Source organism: Squalius cephalus (genome assembly GCF_949319135.1).
Source record: "Squalius cephalus genome assembly, chromosome: 24".
Taxonomy (NCBI): domain Eukaryota; kingdom Metazoa; phylum Chordata; class Actinopteri; order Cypriniformes; family Leuciscidae; genus Squalius; species Squalius cephalus.
The window spans coordinates 10,632,737-10,654,291 of NC_137145.1; the positions used below are offsets into that span (position 1 = coordinate 10,632,737).

At 39.5% G+C, this 21,555-nt stretch overlaps 1 protein-coding gene across 5 annotated transcripts in view; it reads right to left on the bottom strand.

Annotated features, from left to right (window-relative positions):
- Window positions 1-478: 478 nt before the first annotated feature.
- The window catches only part of stard13a (StAR related lipid transfer domain containing 13a), a 59,963-nt gene continuing 38,886 nt past the window's right edge, over window positions 479-21,555 (bottom strand). For 4 of the 5 annotated variants that reach the window (XM_079861577.1, XM_079861575.1, XM_079861574.1 and 1 more), the window contains 13 exons: window positions 18,093-18,164; window positions 14,518-14,599; window positions 12,847-12,910; window positions 9,236-10,593; window positions 8,693-8,863; window positions 7,585-7,744; window positions 6,117-6,315; window positions 5,805-6,018; window positions 4,970-5,084; window positions 4,225-4,470; window positions 3,654-3,871; window positions 1,400-1,576; window positions 479-602 (listed from right to left, as the gene is read on the bottom strand). In XM_079861577.1, the coding sequence (XP_079717703.1) occupies window positions 485-602; window positions 1,400-1,576; window positions 3,654-3,871; window positions 4,225-4,470; window positions 4,970-5,084; window positions 5,805-6,018; window positions 6,117-6,315; window positions 7,585-7,744; window positions 8,693-8,863; window positions 9,236-10,593; window positions 12,847-12,910; window positions 14,518-14,599; window positions 18,093-18,164 (3,194 nt within the window). In that variant the 3' untranslated portion in view covers window positions 479-484. Of the gene's footprint in view, window positions 603-1,399; window positions 1,577-3,653; window positions 3,872-4,224; window positions 4,471-4,969; window positions 5,085-5,804; window positions 6,019-6,116; window positions 6,316-7,584; window positions 7,745-8,692; window positions 8,864-9,235; window positions 10,594-12,846; window positions 12,911-14,517; window positions 14,600-18,092; window positions 18,165-20,202; window positions 20,297-21,555 lie in introns of those variants that run through there. The other variant, XM_079861576.1, reaches the window with a different exon arrangement.

Consider the following 21,555-nt stretch of genomic DNA (forward strand, 5'->3'; position numbering starts at 1 on the left):
GCGAAGCTCTGAAGGTGCTAGTTAAAGCTGTCTGCTGTGGTAAAGACTGGACAACAGGAAGCAGCATTATGACTTTCTTTTATAGGCATGGCTTTATGGCTACGCTGGAGTCTGTCTCTGTCACTTTCTCTGTCCATCTTTTAACGCATCTCTTCTCTAAACGCATGCCCCAAAACACACAACAAATGCCATTTCAAAAGTGGCAGTTTTGAACAGCTGCATACATTTATATGAAATAAACGGACTAAATTAAATGCCCTATAAGGGGTAAAACACTCTAAAACGAATCCCAATGGTCCACAGTCTATTAAACCAACAGGACATGGCAGTTTGTTGTTGTTTAGGGGGGGCTAGAAACACAAATAACTGTTCCATTTGCTTTCGTCTTCCGTCGCGAATCTCTCTAAGTTCGTCCTCTGTGACTATCTGCCCTGACGTCGAACTACACCCCAGTTCCCTCACGCCTGACTCCACGTAGCCCGGCTCAGATTTTGGTCTCTGGGCCCTCGGGATCCAAAGCCTGGAAGGAGTTGCGGATGCGAGCGGCCTCGCTAGCACAGAGATGGCCGAAAGCTTTGTTGTACCACTCTGGAGACTTTCCTCTGGAACAGCAAGCAAACATACAGCATTTAGTGAAGTGCAAGTGTACTCAGGTGTAATTTTTAGGACAATTAAGAGATGTACAGCATTCATTGCACATGCTTTGAGAAAGTACTTCACAACAGTACACAAAGTACTTTCTAATGAACCAGAGGAATAATTCTGTTCAAATAAAACAAACTATTTAAAGACAATTACAACCATGTCTGTTTTATTAAAGAACAAATCACATGTGGTATTAAAATATATATAATTTTATTACACATATTTACATTTTTTATGTTGCAGCCTTTCACTAAAATGCTTTAAAATAAATTTTTTAAAAAATCCCACATCATACCCCATAATGACAAAGCAAAAATCAGCTTTGTAATAACTTTGTTAAAAATGTATAATATATATATATATTATATATATATTTTTTTAATAAAAAGCTATTGTGAAATATTATTATACTTAAAAAAACTTTAAATTTCAATGTATTTTAAAATGTAATTTATTCCTGTGATGGTAAAGCTGAATTTTCAGCATTATTACTCCAGTCACATGATCCTTCAGACATCAATGTAATATGCTCATTAGGACATTTCTTATTACTATCAATGTTGAAAACAGTTAACATTTTTGAATAATATTTTATGGAAACCCTGATACATTTTTGAAAGATTCTTTGCTGAATAGAAAGTTCAAAAGAACAGCATTTATTTTATATTTTATATCATTATAAAATATTAATAAAACTATTCATTCATCTTTCAGACTCCAAACATATGAACGTTAGTGTCTTCAATGCACTTACTTCAGATCAACTCTGCATATATGTGTGAGTCTGGACTTGCCAGAGCCACATGGTTCTAGCAGATACTGTGATTCCAGAACGACCCCTCTCACTCCGGCCAGCTGTGGGCTTTCCTCATGGTCGACCGACAACGACACCAGTACACACACCCCTTTTGGCATATCTGTCCTCCACGTCCTAAACAGAAAAGAAAACAACACCAATATAAATCACAGTTGATATTGACATTCCTGACACGAGCGATGTAGGTGTCAATCTGCCAAATGCAAATTTGATTAATTATCAAATAACATGCAACGATCAGATTACTGTTTGCACCTCACAGCTGTGTATTTGTCAAATGATGTTAAACTGTAATCTTACAGTGATATTCAGGGCATGACCTGGGTGGTCTAATTTGCTTAGTTCAAAGCATTTTATGTTGAAGTAACAGAAGTGTGCTCAGTGAGTCTCTTTCAGTAATACTCCATGAATGCCCAGCTGCTCAGCAGGGGAATGCTAGATCTTAAGACCTCAGCGTTCTGAGAATCACAAGAACCGAATGACGCACAAAAAGCTCTCGCTGCAGATGCTCAAATGAAGCACATGCCTTTATTACAGCTTTAATGGTGTAATCAGTTAAAGGGGTGATGAACTGAGAAATCAAAGTTTCCTTGAGCTTTTGACATATAAGAGATCATCATACTATAATAATATCCTGTAAGTTTCAGAACTGAAAACTACCTTGTTAGTCCAATAAAAGCTTTTATAGACATCAGGCTCAGCAAACGACTCGTTTTTCAAAGTGGGGAACTATGACGTCAAAGAGGATAAAACACCGCCTCCACAAAAGAAGATCAACGCCTACTTCAACACGGCCTGTTTAGCCCCGCCCACCGATTCGCCCAAACATGCTAAATAACATAGGACGACATGATAATTGCTAAACCGGATCGAGCTACTTCCAAGCAATAAACATGCTGTTTACTAAATATTGTGCGTGCCTGTTTGTGGAAGAAGACAGTCTGCATAAGCTTCCTTCGGATTCCAGCATGGTTAAACTTTATTAAATCAGTCAATCACAATTTCCCGACACGGATCTGCCAGCAACATGTAAGTAACCATGTGTACTCTAATGCCTGATCTGCGATCAGTGATTTCTGTGTAATTATTCAAGTTCAGATATTTCTCTTAAAATCGTTCAATACTGTTTATGCATCAGTGACTAAACGATCAACTTCACATAATTTCTCGTAGTATTATGAAAATAATCTTTTTTTAATCTGTTATTAAATTATATAGCCTAGCCTACAGAAAGCAATCAAAGAACGATCCCTTTCGCCCAAGCTGTCAATCAAACAGCACAGCGCGAGCCGCGAGAGCTTATCTGGACACTTACCAAACTCGTGATGAAATAATGACACTGTTACACTACACAACGAAGCTCTTACTGTGTACTCACATCGTGTTTGCATTGTGATTTGGTGTAAGCATTTGTGAGAGTGCAAAAATTGCGTTGCAATGATAAGATCTTTATTCACGCGATCAACAGACTGTCTGTCATCTGCTCAGTCAGTGCTCATCATGCTGCAACCTTTCATGTGATGGAATAGATTTAAATATAATGCTTTAAACGATACTTTTCACGATTTGTTAATCTCGATAGCTGTAATAGTAAAAACGTAGTAAAAGTTTTCGAGAGAGTTCCTGTAATACTAGCTATTTCATTGCAAGCATGTCAGCCAATCACAGCAGTGGGCGTTTACACTGCAGTCTCACAGCAGACACGCCCCTTAAAACGGAGCGTTCAAATCTGAGGCAGAAATCAGGCTTGGAAAAATGGCTTTTATTTATAAATTATGACAATTTTTTATGTAAAAATCATACTAACATTATAAGGGCACCCCAGGGAACATTATAAAATAATAAAACAATCCAGTTCATGACCCCTTTAAGCTTATTCAGATATTTGATAATGGGATCAAACACAAGCACATGGATCCAACAGTAAACAACCCTTTTCACATTTCCGGGTTTCTCAGAAGCGGATGTCGTCATAGTTGGGTAAACTTCTATAGAGGTGAATGAGAGATTACATGAAATGTATTTTGTTGTGTTCCCATTTGCTCAGAGGGAAAAAATAGAGAGAGATTGATAACGGCAGTCAGAATTGGGTACTATAATACAAAGTATAGTGCTATAAATGTACATACATTAAAAAAAATGAAAATATACAATTCACACAAGCAGGATCAGATGATGTTTTTGTACTCACCTGAGCACCACAAAGTCTCTGCTGGGGTGAGGGGCCATGCTGTTCAGCTCATACTGGTACACTTCTGTCTGCTTGTCCAGAGTTTCCAGAACCTTCCACTGCAGCAGGTTACTGTCCCACAGGTGGCGCTCTCGCAGTATACGGTACAGCACCACTGATGGAGGAGCCTCCACCTCTGCAGAAACACGCCAGCGTCTCAACGGTGTCCCGTCTCCCACCTGCGCGGGACAACAGACTTCCCTCAGACTTTTAATTATGTTGTAGGCTTTTTTTTTTTTTTTTTGGGATAGGATAGACCATGAACTTCTTCCCATGCCATGTATCTGTCTATAATTTCAATATTCACATTATGTGTCCAAACAAATTTGATCTGACGTTCATAATTCACTAAATGTAATCAAGATGTTAAAGAGAGAATTTAATAAATACATTTAAATAAAAAACAAATAAATAAATGTTTTAATGTATAGTAATTTATTTATTACAAAAGTAAATATTAAAAACATAGTCTATGCAACATGAATGAATGAATAAAAACATACATAATTCTGTATCTAAAAATCATTCTTACCTTTTTGAATGATAGCTCAATATTGTCAATGTTTGATCTGGCCACCCAGCCTTTGGTCTTGTCTTTGGCTTCTTTCATCAAATTCTGTATCATGCTCTCCAGATAAGAGTGATATGTACTTTCTTCCTCTTCTTCCTCTTCCTCGTCCGGTTGTGACTGTTTTTTACAGAGCTCGTCCAAAGAGGGCGCCAGCAGCTCAGCTTCCATGTACGAGTTCCTGGACTGAGAGAGCATCTCCTGAGGAATCTGGACAAACCACATTAAAAGAAAAAAACATTTCAAAAGAAGTCTCCTTTTGTCCTCCAAAACTGTTCTTTTAAATAGAGGTCAGTATTTTTTATGTTTTTGAGAGTTTCTTATACTCACCAAGGCTGCATTTATTTGATCAAAAATACAGTAAAAAATCTTGAAATATTATTACAATTTAAAATAACTGTTTTCTATTTGAATATATTTTAAAGTGTAATTTATTTCAGTGATGACAAAGCTGAATTTTCAGCTTTTTTTCAAGATTCGATGAAAAGTAAGTTCAAACAAATTTAATGCATCCTTAAATAAAAGTATTAATTTCTTAAAAAAAAAAAAAAAATCGTACTGATCCCAAACTTATTAGTAATGTATTCCAAGGAATCCCATACTGAAAAGATTACAATGATCAGCTAAACATTTTGTACTTTGTTCTGCACACAATTTTACGTACTGTACAACTTCTCATTGCAAACATGACAGAACATGTATCTCGTACCTCAAACAGCTGATTGCACTCAGCAATCATGTGCGAAAGCCCCTGAGTAGCCGCAAGGTTCTCATTCAGGTCCTTTTGGTCTGGCCGCCCAGTGGCATACTTCCTCTGAATAGACCTGAATGCAATAAAAGACATCATGTGCTTGAGATTCCATGTGATCCATTATATTTTCACAATATTTGTGGCTGTAAGCATATAAAACAAACGATAAACCAATGAAAAACATCGGTTACACTTCATTTTGATGTGTCCCTGTTACAGTGTAATTATACATTTAAGCACTGAGTAATATTAATTAACTACATGTACTTACTATAGGGTTAGAGTAGGCTTAGGGTTTGGTTTGGGGGTAGTTGTAAAAGCATGTAATTATGTCTAATTTATAGTTATTACTATAGTAAACACATGTAACGTGTAACAAGGACATTAAGATAAAATGTTACCTAAACACCTCTCATGGTACACTTTATACATTATGAAGAAGTCTCCTAATACCCCCACCCCCCTTTGCCCAGTCTGGGTAAGTCTGAGGTAAAGCTAAACTACCCATCTCTTTTAAAACGCCCACCACACCTCCTCCTGTCTCTGGCCCTCAGGGAAGTGTGTCTGCTCTGTGTTCATTAGGGAGCATTACTCGACACAATGATGTGGGAGTTGTTTTTACATTGAGTTAATAAAACCCTTCACGCCTTCTCACGACACCTCAGGGCCAGGGAGTCCATATGACAAAGCACACATATCATCCTATAGCTCCTATACAATAATGAAACCCAAGTTTCACCCTTTCTAAGTAGAGCACATGTGCTGGAATGCACTGAAAACGGAACTCTGTTACCTAGGCGACAGGTTATCATTCTTCATGATGTTGAGGTGGAAGAGAGAAGGAGCGAGGCACACTGCCAGGTTCATGGGGGTCATCTGGTTCTCCTCAACAGAGGAAGTGACATCATTTAGGAAGCACAGCAGTGTCTGCAGGACATCACGGTTTTCGTCGGCCATTAGCATGATAGCTGCCTGCACAGCCTGTAAGCGTTGTTCTTTAGGGACATCTGGGTAGAATGAAAGCACAATAGAGAGCGTTAGGGATTTGAAAGTACTGGATGTAGCATTTGTGCACATGAGCTGGTAACAGACAGGAAATGCTTACACTGGTATATGTGGAGGATGGTCTCGCCCATTTTGCTTGTGAGGAGAGGCTCAGGCAGGTCTCTGAAGAACTGTTTGACCATGTCCGCCACGTCATACGCGGACTGATCCTCGTAGTTCACATTTTCTGGGGAGGTTTCACACATTTGCCTGAGAGCCTGAATACGAGACTTCACTCCAGATTTGCGGAAAAGTCCCACCTGAAGCACAACAAGAAAAGGAAATAATTGTACTTTTTATAAAGAAAATGTGAGAGGTGGCGTTGTGGGTGGTTGCCTGGGTGCCGCTAAGTGGTTGGGTTTTTTGGGTGGCTGACAAATGAGTGGCATTACCATTGCTTGGTGAAATTTTGCTGGCAAAATCTACTCATTTCAATAGGAATCCAAGCGATTGGGGGTTTTAGAAGGACAAGGGTTTCCTGAACAAAAGTCTATGTAAATTTATGGACTTCTTTCAGTCTTTTTTTCATCCACCAGATAAAAATCGTATGTCTGATTATTTGGAAAAGAAATATCACTCATCTACTCAACAAACCACACATTTTGAGGTATTGTTCATGACTGCTGCACAAACGTTTGTTCGAAACCTAACCCAAAATATGAGCAATAGTAATAATGATTCCTAATAACGAAGCGAATACATCTCATTTGATCTTGAATTACTAAGACATTAGCATACAGGGAAGAAAAACAAAGACTTTGGTTTGTAAACTTTGGCTTTTCTATCTTTAGAAACACAGCAGTCACTGGACTAGACCATCAAGATTTTGAGAGTTTGCAATATGATAGGCTACGTTCACAGTCAGTCCAAATCCAATTATTTGTGTATGCGACTGGAATCAGATCCAAAAATTATTGATGTCCACACTGTGTATTGCAACTGTTCAGATCCGATTTGTGTGTACATGCCAATGCCAATGGCAATGGTAGGCATACGCCAACAACAACAGCAACGTGGAGGGGTTTGCAATACAGATGTTGTCATATTTAAAAACATGACAATATGTAGCCTCCGCACTGGACTACTGAGGCAGCGGCAGAACCGTAGGAGGCTGGTATGAGCGGCTTTATTATGTGCTGTCGTCTCCATCGGTTTCAAAACATGTCTCCATTTTAGGCATTTTCTGCTCGTCCGGCACTTTGCAACACCACAACCTTGTTTGTGCAGCGACTTTCAACATGTTTCCTATAACAACGCCTGATGTTTACGTTTTACATGACAATCCATGCGAAATCCGATCAGAGCAGTCAAACTGAAACGGATTTCCAGAATTGCGTATGAATGTAGCTCGAAACTGATTTGTAAAAATTGCATTTCATGTGATTTTTGGCCGTTCACACTTGCTAAATCTGATCGGATTTCAAAAGGATTTCGGATTTGGACTGACAGTCTGAATGTAGCCTTTGGCTGTGACCTAAATTAGACTGAACCTTATAATCAATCTTGCAAATGTGAATGAAACCGTGTACCTGGTCCAAACACTGGCTCCTTAAAAAGCGCAGGGCGAGCTGTAAGCTTAAGGGCAAAGGGTGTCCGTACCGCTGGACGTGGACAATCAGAGGAACGCCGAAAACCACCTTATCCTTGTAGTCTGGTCCCTTCATTCTCTTCATAAATTTTGGCACTGACCTAAAAACATATATATATGCACAGCATTAAAAAGAGGATATCAGTTTATGTCCATATGCATGTATATAAAGGCACAGTCTGTCTGTGTGTATAGAATATGCAGGAAGGAGTGCGAATGGAAGAGTGCAGAGTTGGAAGGCAGAACTGTGATTTACTGGATAAGACTGTTCCACAAGCACTGGAGTTTTAACACTTGACTCACTTGACTGAGGAGGCACTTTGATCAGTGTGTCATTCAATAAGAGCTAATAACTGATAAGAAAACCCCAACGACACCCCACAGGGACTTTCCAAGACTGACTCATCTTGTGGCTTTAAAAGAATCCTTGACTTATGTATGTAGACTTCCATTCAAAAGTTTGGGGTCAGTAATTTTTTTTTAAAGTAATTTATATTCAGCAAAGATTAGTGACAGTACAGACAATGCATGAAACAAATGATTTCTTCTTCTTTTTTTTCTTTTGAACTTTCTATTAATCAAGGGAAAAAATCCACAAAAATATTAAGCAGAACAACTGTTTTCAGCATTGATAGTACTAAGAAATGTTTCTTGAGCAGCAAATCAGAATATTTCTGAAGGATCATGTGACACTGAAGACTGGAGTAATGATGCTGACAATACAGCTTTGCCATCACAGGAATAAAATACATTTTAAAATATATTGCAATAGAAAACAGTTATTTAAAAAATGTCATAATTTCACAATATTACTGTTTTTACTTTATTTCTGATCAAATAAATTCAGCCTTGGTGAGCATAAATATTCAAAAATATTAAAAAAATATCACCAACCCCAAACTTTTAAATGGTAGTGTACGCTATGATGCTGAATACTTGATGTCACTCATTGTACTCCATTGGTAAATTTTTTTTTTTTAGAATTATAGTAATGATCAGTCCCAAATTTTTGTAGTGTTGTAGGCAACCTGAGTTTGTAGGCAACTCACCAAGTCCACCCGTGCTTGTTGGACATGGAGTATTTTTCCATGACTGCAGTGAGACGCAATAAAGAGAATTTCTGCAGCAAGCTAAGCTGGCCAACTGATTGGCTAGATATCTGAAGTGAGATTCCTGATTGGCTGAGGAGGTTTGACATCCTGAAGCTTGGCCATCTAAGGCTAGAAATACAACAAAAACATAAATATTCATGAACATTTGATCATGTAAAGATAATTTAATGCTGCCCTTTAAAGTATAAATAAAAATAACTACTGCAATATGATAAAAAATGTTTTGTGTTCTTACACACCAAACCCCAACAAAAATTTGTTAAGGGGCAGTCACACAAGATTTTGTATCATGCATTTCAATTATCAGTATTCAAGCAATTTTTCATCTATATCTGCCTGCAGATATACATTTATATAAGAGAAGCTGTATGGATATCTAAAGCTTACAAGCTAGTGTGATCGCACTTTGAACATAAATCACTTTAAAGTTTCTCGAAATTTGAATGAGCGCCTCTCGGTATATCCATCCTGAAGTCTTACTGTGGTCGTGTGAGAGAAGCTCCCACCCCCGAGTCCCTCCTCTCTCTGGTGCTGGAGGTGTCCGTGCCATTTAACGAAACCCCGTCCCTGTTGCCATCACTCGGAGTGGTCAGGCCTTCGACCGAGGTCCCCTCAAAGTCCAGTGTAATCTGACTGGAAGATTGGCCATCAATAATCCTCTGATCCTGCCCCCTGCTGCCCTCCCCCTCCCCCTCCCCCTCCCCCTCCCCCTCCCCCTCCCCTTCATTCTCCGGCAAGACGTTTTTGGACCAATGGTCCACGATCTGCTGCAAGCCATTCACATGCTGCAGTATGTCATCTAAATGTGGGAATATATCCTCCTTTTCAAGGTCCAATAAGTCCCCCGTGCTCGCATACAGGTGTGAGCCGGGTACGTTATCGTACACGCTGATTCTGCTTCCCCTCGGGCAGCAGCGCGTCACAGGCCGGAGCTCCCTTCCACCAACTTTCCTGCACTTATACAGCTGTGGCTCTGAATCCAGAACCTTCCAGTTTCTTTGTCCCTTACTGGCTGGTGTCAGACTCTCGATTGACAGTGCTTTAGGGAAGGTACCAGGTTTGTGATCTTTTGGGATATGCACCAATAGCTCATCATAGGAGCGGAAATCATTTTTGCGGCTCTTTTCAACCGGTCTCCTCCTCTGGGGGGCACCGGCGAGAACATCAATGTCTTCGAGGTAGACACCTGCACGTTTACCAGGAGGATACAAGTTTGAGACGCGTCCCTTCATGTTCGGCGTGCTTCCGGTACTACCGCTGGTCTCCGACTGGCTGCTGGCCTCACTGCTGGCCAACGAATTTGGGCAGTTGTTGGCAGATGGCATGTTTTCAGAGTTTAGAGGCCCGTCGTTAAAAATCTGAACACATTGTAGAGTCTTTAACGCCTCTGGCTCGCTTTGCAGAACTGGGCCGCTAATAACCAAAGAGCGTCGCTCTGAACGACCCATCGATGGCCCCCACGTCCGACCCAGCGTCTCCATCCTCCTCAGAAAGTCTTTGGCGCGTGTGCGTCCACGTCGCCTGCTCTTGGCAGGAAGTGAATTGTAATGAGGCAGCTCTCTGGGTAAGTGCAGTGGGGTGAGCGAGGCGGAGTCAGGCATGGCAGCCAATGAGTCTTCACTGTGCAGGGAGCAGATCTCCGGCTCACTGAGGTCTGTCAGAATGCTCTCGCTGCTCACAGTGGTCCGCAGATGCTCACCCACCTCCGAGGGGCTCCGCTCCTCTTCTCTACCCAAGAGGTAATCGATGTCTTGCATACGTGACCAGCGCCGACTGTTCCACTCAAATGTCCATCTATTGCTGATGGCCAGCAGGTCCTCCTCATCAGAGTCCTCACTCTGCGGGCACAAGAAAGCACAGGAATAGACTTAATTCGACATATTTTTGAGTAAAATTTTCAGCTCCTAAACTGTACAGTATTTAGTCATTATTCTGTGGTAAAACTAAAAACTGACTTGCAATTCTGATTCAGTGGACGATAAAATAGGCAAAAAATCTCACAGTGTTGCAAGACGGAATACAAACTCGGTCCCGGAGGACCACTATCCTGCAGAGTTTAGCTCCAATTTGCCTCAACACTCCTGCCTGTTCTAGTATGCCTAGTAAGAGCTTGATTAGCTGGTTCAGGTGTGTTTAATTGGGGTTGGAGCATAACTCTGCAGGACAGTGAACCTCCAGGAGCAGGATTGGACACCCCTGCCACAAAGAATATCATTAAGACTTGGAGATGGGCTCTTTTGACTAGGGCCAGTATGCAACTAACTAGCTTATCAAGGCTCTAGCAACCACCCAGAACTCCTTAGTATAATTATATTAAATAATATATGGTAATAAAAAAAGCATAATAATGTCATGGAACATACTGTACTTTAGTGTACTTTAAATAATGTCTCTTTTTTGCATTACAGTAATGAGAATTTGATATTTTTTTGCTTTGCATTAAGCTACAATTATGTTTGGGGATTTAAATATGCTCATAAATTATTTTGCAAATGTTTTTAAAATGAGTCTTAATTTGATCATTTTAATGCAAATGTATAATTTCTTTTTCGTTTTTATTTGGAATTGAATCTTTTTCCCCACAGCTGTTGTCCTTCTTTCTAAAACAGAAAAAAAAAAAAAAAAAAAAAAAATGACAATTATTTGTATTGCAGTCAAATGACTAATTTATTTATAGTTGTAATTTATTCAGTTATTTAAAAAAAAATGAAGTGTGATTAACATGATGATATATTGCTAGATATTAAGGCTTCATTGTACAGATGTAACCAATATGTTTTATAGATAGTAAAGTCCAGATATGTGAGCTCACAGTACAGGAAAGAGCTGTGAATGTCTCTGACACCCTCTTAGCATTGTATATACTTTCACATCCCATTTCCTATTTAAAATATCACAGACCTCATACATTTAAATTGAATAATAGTGATGATGTCAAAAGAGGCTCATGGTATTTGAAAAATGTCAGAAGACTATTTCAAAAACATCCCCTAAGTCATACTAGCTGGTTAGGGGAATTCTCAAATATCATCCAAACAAGAGGACATGAACATAACAGGTATCATATCACCATCTGGATGTGTTAAAGACAGCAACACCCAAGACCCCTTTCACATGCCTGAGACGTCAGTAGAAGCAGAAACGTCAGAAATGACCTACTGAATGAGATCCACAGCTTACAATCATAATTAGTCTGAAATACGACCCCTGAGTAAACAGTCAAAGAGTCTTGAATGAAGATTAAACTGACACTTCTGTGCTTTAAAACCATCATCAATTCTATTGACTGCGAACGGCTGCTCTTTTTATATAATCTTCTTTGTTATAAGCAGTTCACAAGCCAAATAGCCATTTTTAAAACCTAGACAGACAGATTTACTCTAAAGAGATTTTTATTTCGCAGACATACCTGCACCATTTTACAACATTATAGTAATTGTAAAAACTTTGCAGTTTATTTAATAAGAACAGATATTTCATTTTCATTTGTCACTAAAATAAAAGGGTGAATATCATGAAGAAATGTTTTTTCATTATTTGAAAATGTATTTTGAACAGACACTATGAAATTACTTTCATGACAATGAAGGACATTCCCCCCAAAATTCTCATTACTGTAATGCACAAAAATCGTATGTATTCAATATAATGTAATACAGTAATGATATAACTGTTTTCAGCATTGATAATAATAAGAAATGTTTATTGAGCTGCAAATCAACATATTAGATGATTTCTGAAAGATCATGTGACACTGAAGACTGGCGTAATGGTGCTGAATATTCAGCTTTTTTTTTAATAAACTACATTTTAAAATATATTATAACAGTTCTTTTAAATTCTAGTAATATTTCACAATATTGCTGTTTTATTGTATTTCGATCAAATAAATGCAGCCCTGGTGAGACATAAAAAATCTTACTGACCCCAAACCTTTGAATGGCAGTGTAGACGTATATCACAATATCACGATATGCATATATACACACTGTACTTTATACTTTCAATAATACATCATTGTTTGTAAATATGACAGATATTTCTTTGAAAAAAAATTGAACCAAAAAAGAATCGATTAAACAGCCACTTACTTTTTTCTTGGGGAGGCTCACGTCCAGTTTCATGGAGGCACACTTGTTCAGAGTGTTGAGTCGACTGGAAGAGAGAAGACACAGTCACTGGTGCATCCGTCACTCTCATCTCCACCACAAAGAAACCATACAGCCACAGAGAGAGAGAGAGAGAGAGAGAGAGAGAGAGAGAGAGAGAGAGAGACAATCCACTGTAGATCCTACACTCGTCTAACCTCTGTTTGCCTCTCTACGTGCAGGTATAGATTTCAAGAAACTCTCACTATCTGTGTCCTGATTGGCTGCCGGAAAGAGTGACAGGACAGCTTGGCAGCCGTAGGTTCTAATCTCTTTCAAGACATGGCCATGAATGAATGAGACTCTGATGGGGCTGAAGAAGGAAAAACAGAAGGATAAAGAGCGAGAGAGTGGGCAATCCACCTTCTCGTCCACCTCCTCTTTGATCTAACCCTAAAGCGCCCTTTAACGTTCTCATCTGACTGATCTTCACCCCTGAAGAGTTTTCCTCCACCCCTTTTTACACACACAGACACAATCTTCTTTACTCTACAAAAGACTGCAGACCCCTCACTTCATACCCATTCCAGACACAAACAAGCTATTATTTGACCTATAAAACCAGACTTGTTGTTTTTGACACGCTAAAATGTTCCGTCATGACATCAGCTCTGTTAATCAGCTGTCTGCCGAAACAATCTGCTCCACTTTTCAATCTAGATTCCCTAATTAAGCATCCAGGCCCAGATGGCCACATAAATATGCGTAAGTATCGTGTCTGTGGCGTGATAATGAAACGCCATTATCATTCCAGCAGACACCGTCCTTAAGAGTAGTGTGTGTATTCTCTGACAGTAAAGCTGTCAGATCTCCCTAACGCTGTCATTAGTGGCATTAGACAGGGAGACAACCTGCTAGAAACCCTCAATGTCTCAAACCCCGGGCCTCGTTTCACGAAAACACACACAACCATCTGTTAGTAGCCTATCCCACTACCCCCCCCCACCCCACCCCACCCCACCCTGCTCTCCCTCAGGCCTTTGAGAGGGACATCAGAGCGGACTCCACGGGGGCTGCATTAGGGATCAAAGCGACGGGGAAGGGGACAGACTTTATGGAGGACATGGGTCAGACAGCTACAGAGGTGAGGTCGCCACCGGGCTAGCACCGCCAAGCTTTCTCGTACTTGTACGTGCAGGATGGGGGGCAACTATAGTGTTTCGTCTGGTTGGGTACTGGTCTTAAAAAGAACTGTGAAGTTTCTTCAAAAATGTTTGCTCATAAAAAAGACTTTTGGGAAAAAGGTGTAGTGCGTTTTTATGAAAAATTCAATAAAAACACGTTTGCTTATGAAAAAGAAGAGTTGTTTCAGTGGCAGAGAAAGCTACTACATCATTGTGCACAATAAGACCAGCAACATTAAATTAGAAAGTAAATGTGAACGATTTTAATTTCATGTTGTCCTTAAAGCTGCCATATTGCTAAACACTGAGCAACATAAACGGCCAGAACAACATAGCCATCAGAGCTCGAGTGATTGACAGTAAGGCCTTTGATTTTCACAGCTGTCATTTTAAGTAAAGACGGTGTATCAGATTCCATCCTGTAGACTGCAAGACTCTCAATCTCAACAATCTCAAAATATTGAGATAATCTAGACATTTAGAAACTTACCGGCAAAGAGGCTCCACAAGGTCTTTGTCGAGAAAGTCATGGTCCCTCTTGACTGCGGATATTTCAATGGGAAACTGGGAATCTGTAGGCAGAGACAGGAAGCAGATCACTTTTCTGTCCTGTTCAAGAGGTTTAATGTAACCAACATCTTCACAAGTTCACATGATTATGTGCATGTTATTTAATGATATTTTCAAGACATATAAAGCGAATTAAACTAGAAAGGAAGAAATAAACAAATAGAGATAAGTGGATAAAATGTTTCTAGTTCGTCCAGCCAGACATCTGCGGAGGTTCTGCAGAGGATCACAGATCCACAGCAGCTGTGGTGTAATTCTTATAAAGCAAGCGCTATCTCTGGCAGACGCTCCTTCACTGATTACATTATACTGTACACAGGAGACCAGGGTAACACTTTAGAATAGGGTTCCGTCATTGATGAATAACTACACAGGAACACATGAGTAATGCAATATTAACATTCTAGTAACTGCTATTAACAAGAAACTGATTATCTAATTAGTTAATAATAGCACTCAATTTAATGAGGTAGTTCACTATTAGCTAAACAATAACTATTATTGATCACTTTCTTTTGATGGTCCCTTTTGAACAATCTGTTGACTATAAGTAACGCTGCACATATGTGTCAACTAACTCTCATTAGAGTATTAGTAGACTCTTCTAATATCTGCTATCTTTTTATTGTGATGGTCCTCCAACAGACATTCTATAATTAACTTTGTAAGTATATGTCAACTTATTCTAACCCTAACCATAACAGTCTACTAATACTCTAATAACACTCTAATGAGAGTTAGTAGACATGTACAGTGGGGAGAACAAGTATTTGATACACTGTCGATTTTGCAGGTTTTCCCACCTACAAAGCATGTAGAAGTCTGTAATTTTTATCATAGGTACTCTCTCTTCAACTGTGAGTGACAGAATCTAAAACAAAAATCCAGAAAATCACACTGTATGATTTTTAAGTAATTCATTTGCATTTTATTGCATGACATAAGTATTTGATACATCAGAAAAGCATAACTTAATATTTAGTGCAGAAACCTTTGTTTGCAATTACAGAGATCATACGTTTCCTGTAGTTCTTGACCAGGTTTGCACACACTGCAGGAGGGATTTTGGCCCATTCCTCCATACAGACCTTCTCTAGATCCTTCAGGTTTCGGGGCTGTCGCTGGGCAATACGGACTTTCAGCTCCCTCCAAAGATTTTCTATTGGGTTCAGGTCTGGAGACTGGCTAGGCCACACCAGGACCTTGAGATGCTTCTTACGGAGCCACTCCTTAGTTGCCCAGGCTGTGTGTTTCGGGTCGTTGTCATGCTGGAAGACCCAGCCACGAGTCACGACCCATCTTTAGTGCACTTACTGAGGAAAGGAGGTTGTTGGCCAAGATCTCGCGATACATGGCCCCATCCATCCTCCCCTCAATACGGTGCAGTCGTCCTGTCCCCTTTGCAGAAAAGCATCCCCAAAGAATGATGTTTCCACCTCCATGCTTCACGGTTGGGATGGTGTTCTTGGGGTTGTACTCATCCTTCTTCTTCCTCCAAACACGGCGAGTGGAGTTTAGACCAAAAAGCTCTATTTTTGTCTCATTAGACCACATGACCTTCTCCCATTCCTCCTCTGGATCATCCAGATGGTCATTGGCAAACTTCAGACGGGCCTGGACATGCGCTGGCTTGAGCAGGGGGACCTTGCGTGCGCTGCAGGATTTTAATCCATGACGGCGTAGTGTGTTACTAATGGTTTTCTTTGAGACTGTGGTCTCAGCGCTCTTCAGGTCATTGACCAGGTCCTGCCGTGTATTTCTGGGCTGATCCCTCATCTTCCTCATGACCATTGATGCCCCACGAGGTGAGATCTTGCATGGTGCCCCAGACCGAGGGAGATTGACCGTCATCTTGAACTTCTTCCATTTTCTAATTATTGCGCCAACAGTTGTTGCCTTCTCACCAAGCTGCTTGCCTATTGTCCTGAAGCCCATCCCAGCCTTGTGCAGGTCTACAATTTTATCCCTGATGTCCTTACACAGCTCTCTGGTCTTGGCCATTGTGGAGAGGTTGGAGACTGTTTGATTGAGTGTGTGGACAGGTGTCTTTTATACAGGTAACAAGTTCAAACAGGTGCAGTTAATACAGGTAATGAGTGGAGAACAGGAGGGCTTCTTAAAGAAAAACTAACAGGTCTGTGAGAGCCGGAATTCTTACTGGTTGGTAGGTGATCCAATACTTATGTCATGCAATAAAATGCAAATTAATTATTTAAAAATCATACAATGTGATTTTCTGGATTTTTGTTTTAGATTCCGTCTCTCACAGTTGAAGTGTACCTATGATAAAAATTACAGACTTCTACATGCTTTGTAAGTAGGAAAACCTGCAAAATCGGCAGTGTATCAAATACTTGTTCTCCCCACTGTAGGTGCAAGGTTACTTATAGTCAACAGAATGTGTTAAAGGGACCATCAAAATAAAGTGAAACCTTTTTTTTCATACTTCCCAGAGGACTACTAAGAACTATGTTCATAGTTAATGTGAATAATGCTTAATGTATAATTAATTCTAAAGTGAAGATCATGGTAACCCACTAGTAATGATTCAAGAATTACCAAATCATTCAGAAGGAATAATTACTTCTTTGGGGCAGTATTCTAAAGTGAAAAGCATGATAACTCTCTAGTAATGACTAAAGTCATTGTAAGTTTTTGAGGTTTTTGTAAAGTGTTACCCAGATCAGCTCTGAAACTGAACCATGGGTAATTGCTCACTCAAAATTACTCAAACAAATGCAGACAATTAGCAAAACGGAGGAGAGACAGATCAGGATGAACACTAAGGTATTTTCCCAGTGGAATATGGGAGTTCATTTATGTCATAATGGCATAATAACCTCACAAGGCCAAAGAGAGCTTTTTCCATTTTCTCATGAGAGCCAAGCTATGAATTTACACGGCATTAAATATAGAATTGTTGACATTTTATCGCTCATTGACGTAAAGCATCATAAGGAGGAGTCAGGGGAACAGAGAGAGAGAGAGCGGCAGATAGAACAGTATCCTCTCGACCCCTTTGTTGGCCTATGCGGAAGACTGAGGCAAAGGCCTGTATTTTCCCGGCAGTGATAATGAAGACTTTTTCCCATGACCTCTTCCTCCCTTTGGATAGAAACTCTAGTCTGCAAATAGCTCGCCGTGGCCCGAAAATGACCAGAAAAGATAAAGAGGGAAGAAGAAAAATGTGCTGACAAATGGAGCACACAGCTGTATAAATGCAGTTTTTATTCCATATGTCTGAAGTGGAAAATCAAGAATAATTCAGCTTGTGATCACTGCTTGGCTTCTGTCCGCCCAGTTGAGGTGGGATGGGATAGGTGTGATCTCAAACTCAAAGCAACTCTCTCTCTTCTCTCACTGCATTCCTGATTTTTTACCGTCACTTAACCTCACAGCTGCAACCACACTGCAGACATTTGTTGAGGCCACAGAATCAACGAGCATTCTTTGACATCTGTGTCTATGTTTATAGATATTAATCCCATTTCTTACCCTCATAAAGTTGGGCATACTGTGGGAATCCTGCCGCCCTCAGCCAGTCACATGCTTCCTTTGCCTCGATTTCTGAAAAGAAACAATGATACAATTCTTCAGCAGTTTATCTCTTTAACCTGATTAACTCTTTAGTTTATCTTTCAGCCTGATCTCACACACATGCTCATGGACACACTATTGATATATATAATTAAACATTAAAAAGTATATTTTTATGATATATTTATCTATTTTTATCTATATTTAACTATTTTAATGACATTAAAAAGTATTATATATTCATAAGCAGCACAACTAGCATCAATAAGAACAAAAGCAGCAAATACACAAGTAAAGAGCATGAAGAATCCTTGTGTGTTTTTTCTCTGTTTTTTGTGTCTGGATCAAGCGGTAACCTCTCCGTCTTTCTCTTGAAACCGGGAAGAACAGGGAAGTGAGTTAAACTGCAATTCAAAGACTGGCCGCTTGAGGCTGGATGCAAAAGTGAGTCAAATCTGTATCTCCCCCATGTTAAAATGACCAACTTTACAGCAGAAAAAAACATGTTTACAGCCTGGTGCAAAAAGTGGTTTTGGTCTATATAGCCAATTTTGCCCTTCATGACATTTGTGAGGGGGGTGAATTTTTTTATAACTCATCCGTTTAAATGTTATTAAGCCTTAAAGTTCTGCATAATTAAGGTAGTGGTCACTTGAGTGACAGGTAGATGCCGCTGCTGTCAGTACTAGCCGTTTGTCTGCGGTTAGCGTCACGTTACTTCCTCAGCCGATTTGAGAGGCGGCCAAAATCAGAATTTAAAATGGACTGAATAAAGCTCACACGTTTGCGCATGAATCACACGTTTGCGCATGAATCACAAGCTCACAGCAATGTTGTAAGTTAATACACTTTTAACTAGCAGAATAATACAGCATCACAATACACATAGTCTCACTTTTTTTTCTATGGTCTGGATCCATTTACACCACATTTCAATAGCCATGTTTCTAACCAATTTTTTTTATTCGAAAAAAGTTTTAGCTGATGGAAATGCCATTTAAGTGTCACAATCTTTTTCCAATTAACTTTAGCGCATAAATGCTATATCAATGCTTTAAATGTCGCAAAAATTTAGCTTGGAAACAGGGCTTTATCGTAAATAAATGTGGTGTCACATGACAGAATTAGACTACATGAATGAAGCGTCCGTGTTCTGGGTGTTGCTCTCATTAAAGCACAGTTTCTCTGTAATGTTCAAAGGTGCATTAAATCTATCATATTCATATTCAATTTAATTATACATACAATTATTTTATTACTGTTGGTATTTGGTAAGAATAAGATGCATTACAAAAATAAGGATGAATGATGTTTGAGAGGTAATACTTTTTTTTTTCTAGTTTACAAATCTTAATTTGATGTTCCTTTTATGATGTTTCCTTTTTTACAGTATATAAATTGTATTGTACTGTTGCATGCAGTCCTGTCAGACAAGCTGCTTGACTTCGCCATCTTCTTCTGATATTTCCTAATATTTCCTAATTTGATCATATTATTTGTGAAAATAGTAAGGTGTAAACTAGAAAATTTAAATTGTCACACTCTCTTTTTACAATATTTGAGATGCAAAAGATACGGTATAATTTGCCATATACAGTGCGCGAAATTACTTATGGAAACGTCTCAAGAGCAGATTTTTTTGCCATACAACAAAACTTAGCCTATGAAACAATGCATTTTTTAGGGATGACGCCATTACGCGCACCATTTTAGTAGTGAGCAAACAGGCTGGATATTTTTGCACAATCACTTTCACAATTCACAAACAAAACAGCGCAAAATCTGGGAAGAAACTTGGCTTTTGAGAATGATCCACAAGAGATGAAATAAGAGAGTAAAAACAAAGCGTCTCTCAAAATAAGCCACTATAAAAATGGACGGGTCAGGAAATGACCTCACCACAATCCGACAATTACATCCTTTTCTCACAAGATTCTCAGCATACTTGTGCTAAATTACACATTAGCAGAATAGAAACCACTCACAGTCTGCAGAAATCTCCCTTTCTGCACATAACCCTTGCATATGGCGCCTTCCATCCATGTGTAGATAAAGTTCACACACTTACTGGTTGTTCTCATCACTTCGTCATGCAGACAAAACATGTGTCCCTCAGATCTGAGCACCCTTTTCCTCCAAAGTCTCTAAAAGTCCAAAATCTGGTTCAGTCAGCATACGTTCCAGTTATTTCTCAGCTGCCTCAGATAGCAGCTTGCTGAACTTTTCTCCCTCTGGTTGATGTGCTCAATCTCTCAGGAACCACTCTGAATACTCTAACAACTGCATAGCACCCAGAACACATTAGCAATCATATAGCAACAAACTGGCAACCACTCACAACATTCTAGCATAATGGGGGCAATGAGCATGAGACTTCTATGAAATATTTTCAGTGGTCAATAAAGGGCTCTGGAAAGCTATTCATTCTCTCTGTATGTGTTCCTCCATTCATCACAACGTGGAAAAAAAACACCACGCAGCTGAGATGATGAAAGATGTTCTCTGTGTGTGTCGAGCCGGCAGATAATGCCAACATTTACTGACAGAAGCTATTCTGCTAATGCCTAATCATCACATAAGATTTAGTCAAAGAGAACAAAAACTAGCCACAAAATCTGTTTTGAAGCATGTGGATGTGTCACCAATTACATTTGTACAAAAACAATATGCTGACACATAAATCCCTGTCTGACGTTTTTTATTCTGTATGTTTCCAATCTGACATTGTCATTGTTCCTGGCAGCAGGACAGGAATTCCTCACACTTGGGTCTACAGCACAATCCCCAGTGGTTAGCTCTCTCCTGAGGGGTATGAATTACTGATACACAATAATACCACTGACAAACACAAGTCCAAGTCTGAGAGACAAACTCTAGCAGTGTGTCATAAATGTCATTTCCTCTGCTCCTCTAAAGGATGCAGTAAAAGGACACATAATGGAATTTTTTTTTTTCTCTCTTTGGACAGATGATACCATGGAGATAAATGCTAACAATCGCAACACAGAGCTCATTCTTGCTCATTCAGAAATCGTTATAGTTAAGACATCACAACCTCGAGCACATGAACATGCCCACATAAAGTAACGCATCAACTACTATTCAGCAGCTATTTAACAATATATCATAAATATATTTACTATTTAAAGCATCTCTAATGATACTTACACATACAGTACTAATCCCTTGTATATACTGTACATGTTCGTGCAATACTAGTTCAGCGCTCAGATTCACAATCACACATGGAAGTAATTAGAGAAAGACACGATGGGGCCCTTTTACAGAGTGCAAACACTGGCATCAAGAAACAACGCTCAGTGGGGGGGGGAGCCAACCATACCGTCATAGGCAGGAAAAGACCCCCGTGTCACCACTGTGGATGTTTGTTCCGTTTTAATGGTTTGTTTGTTTGTTCACA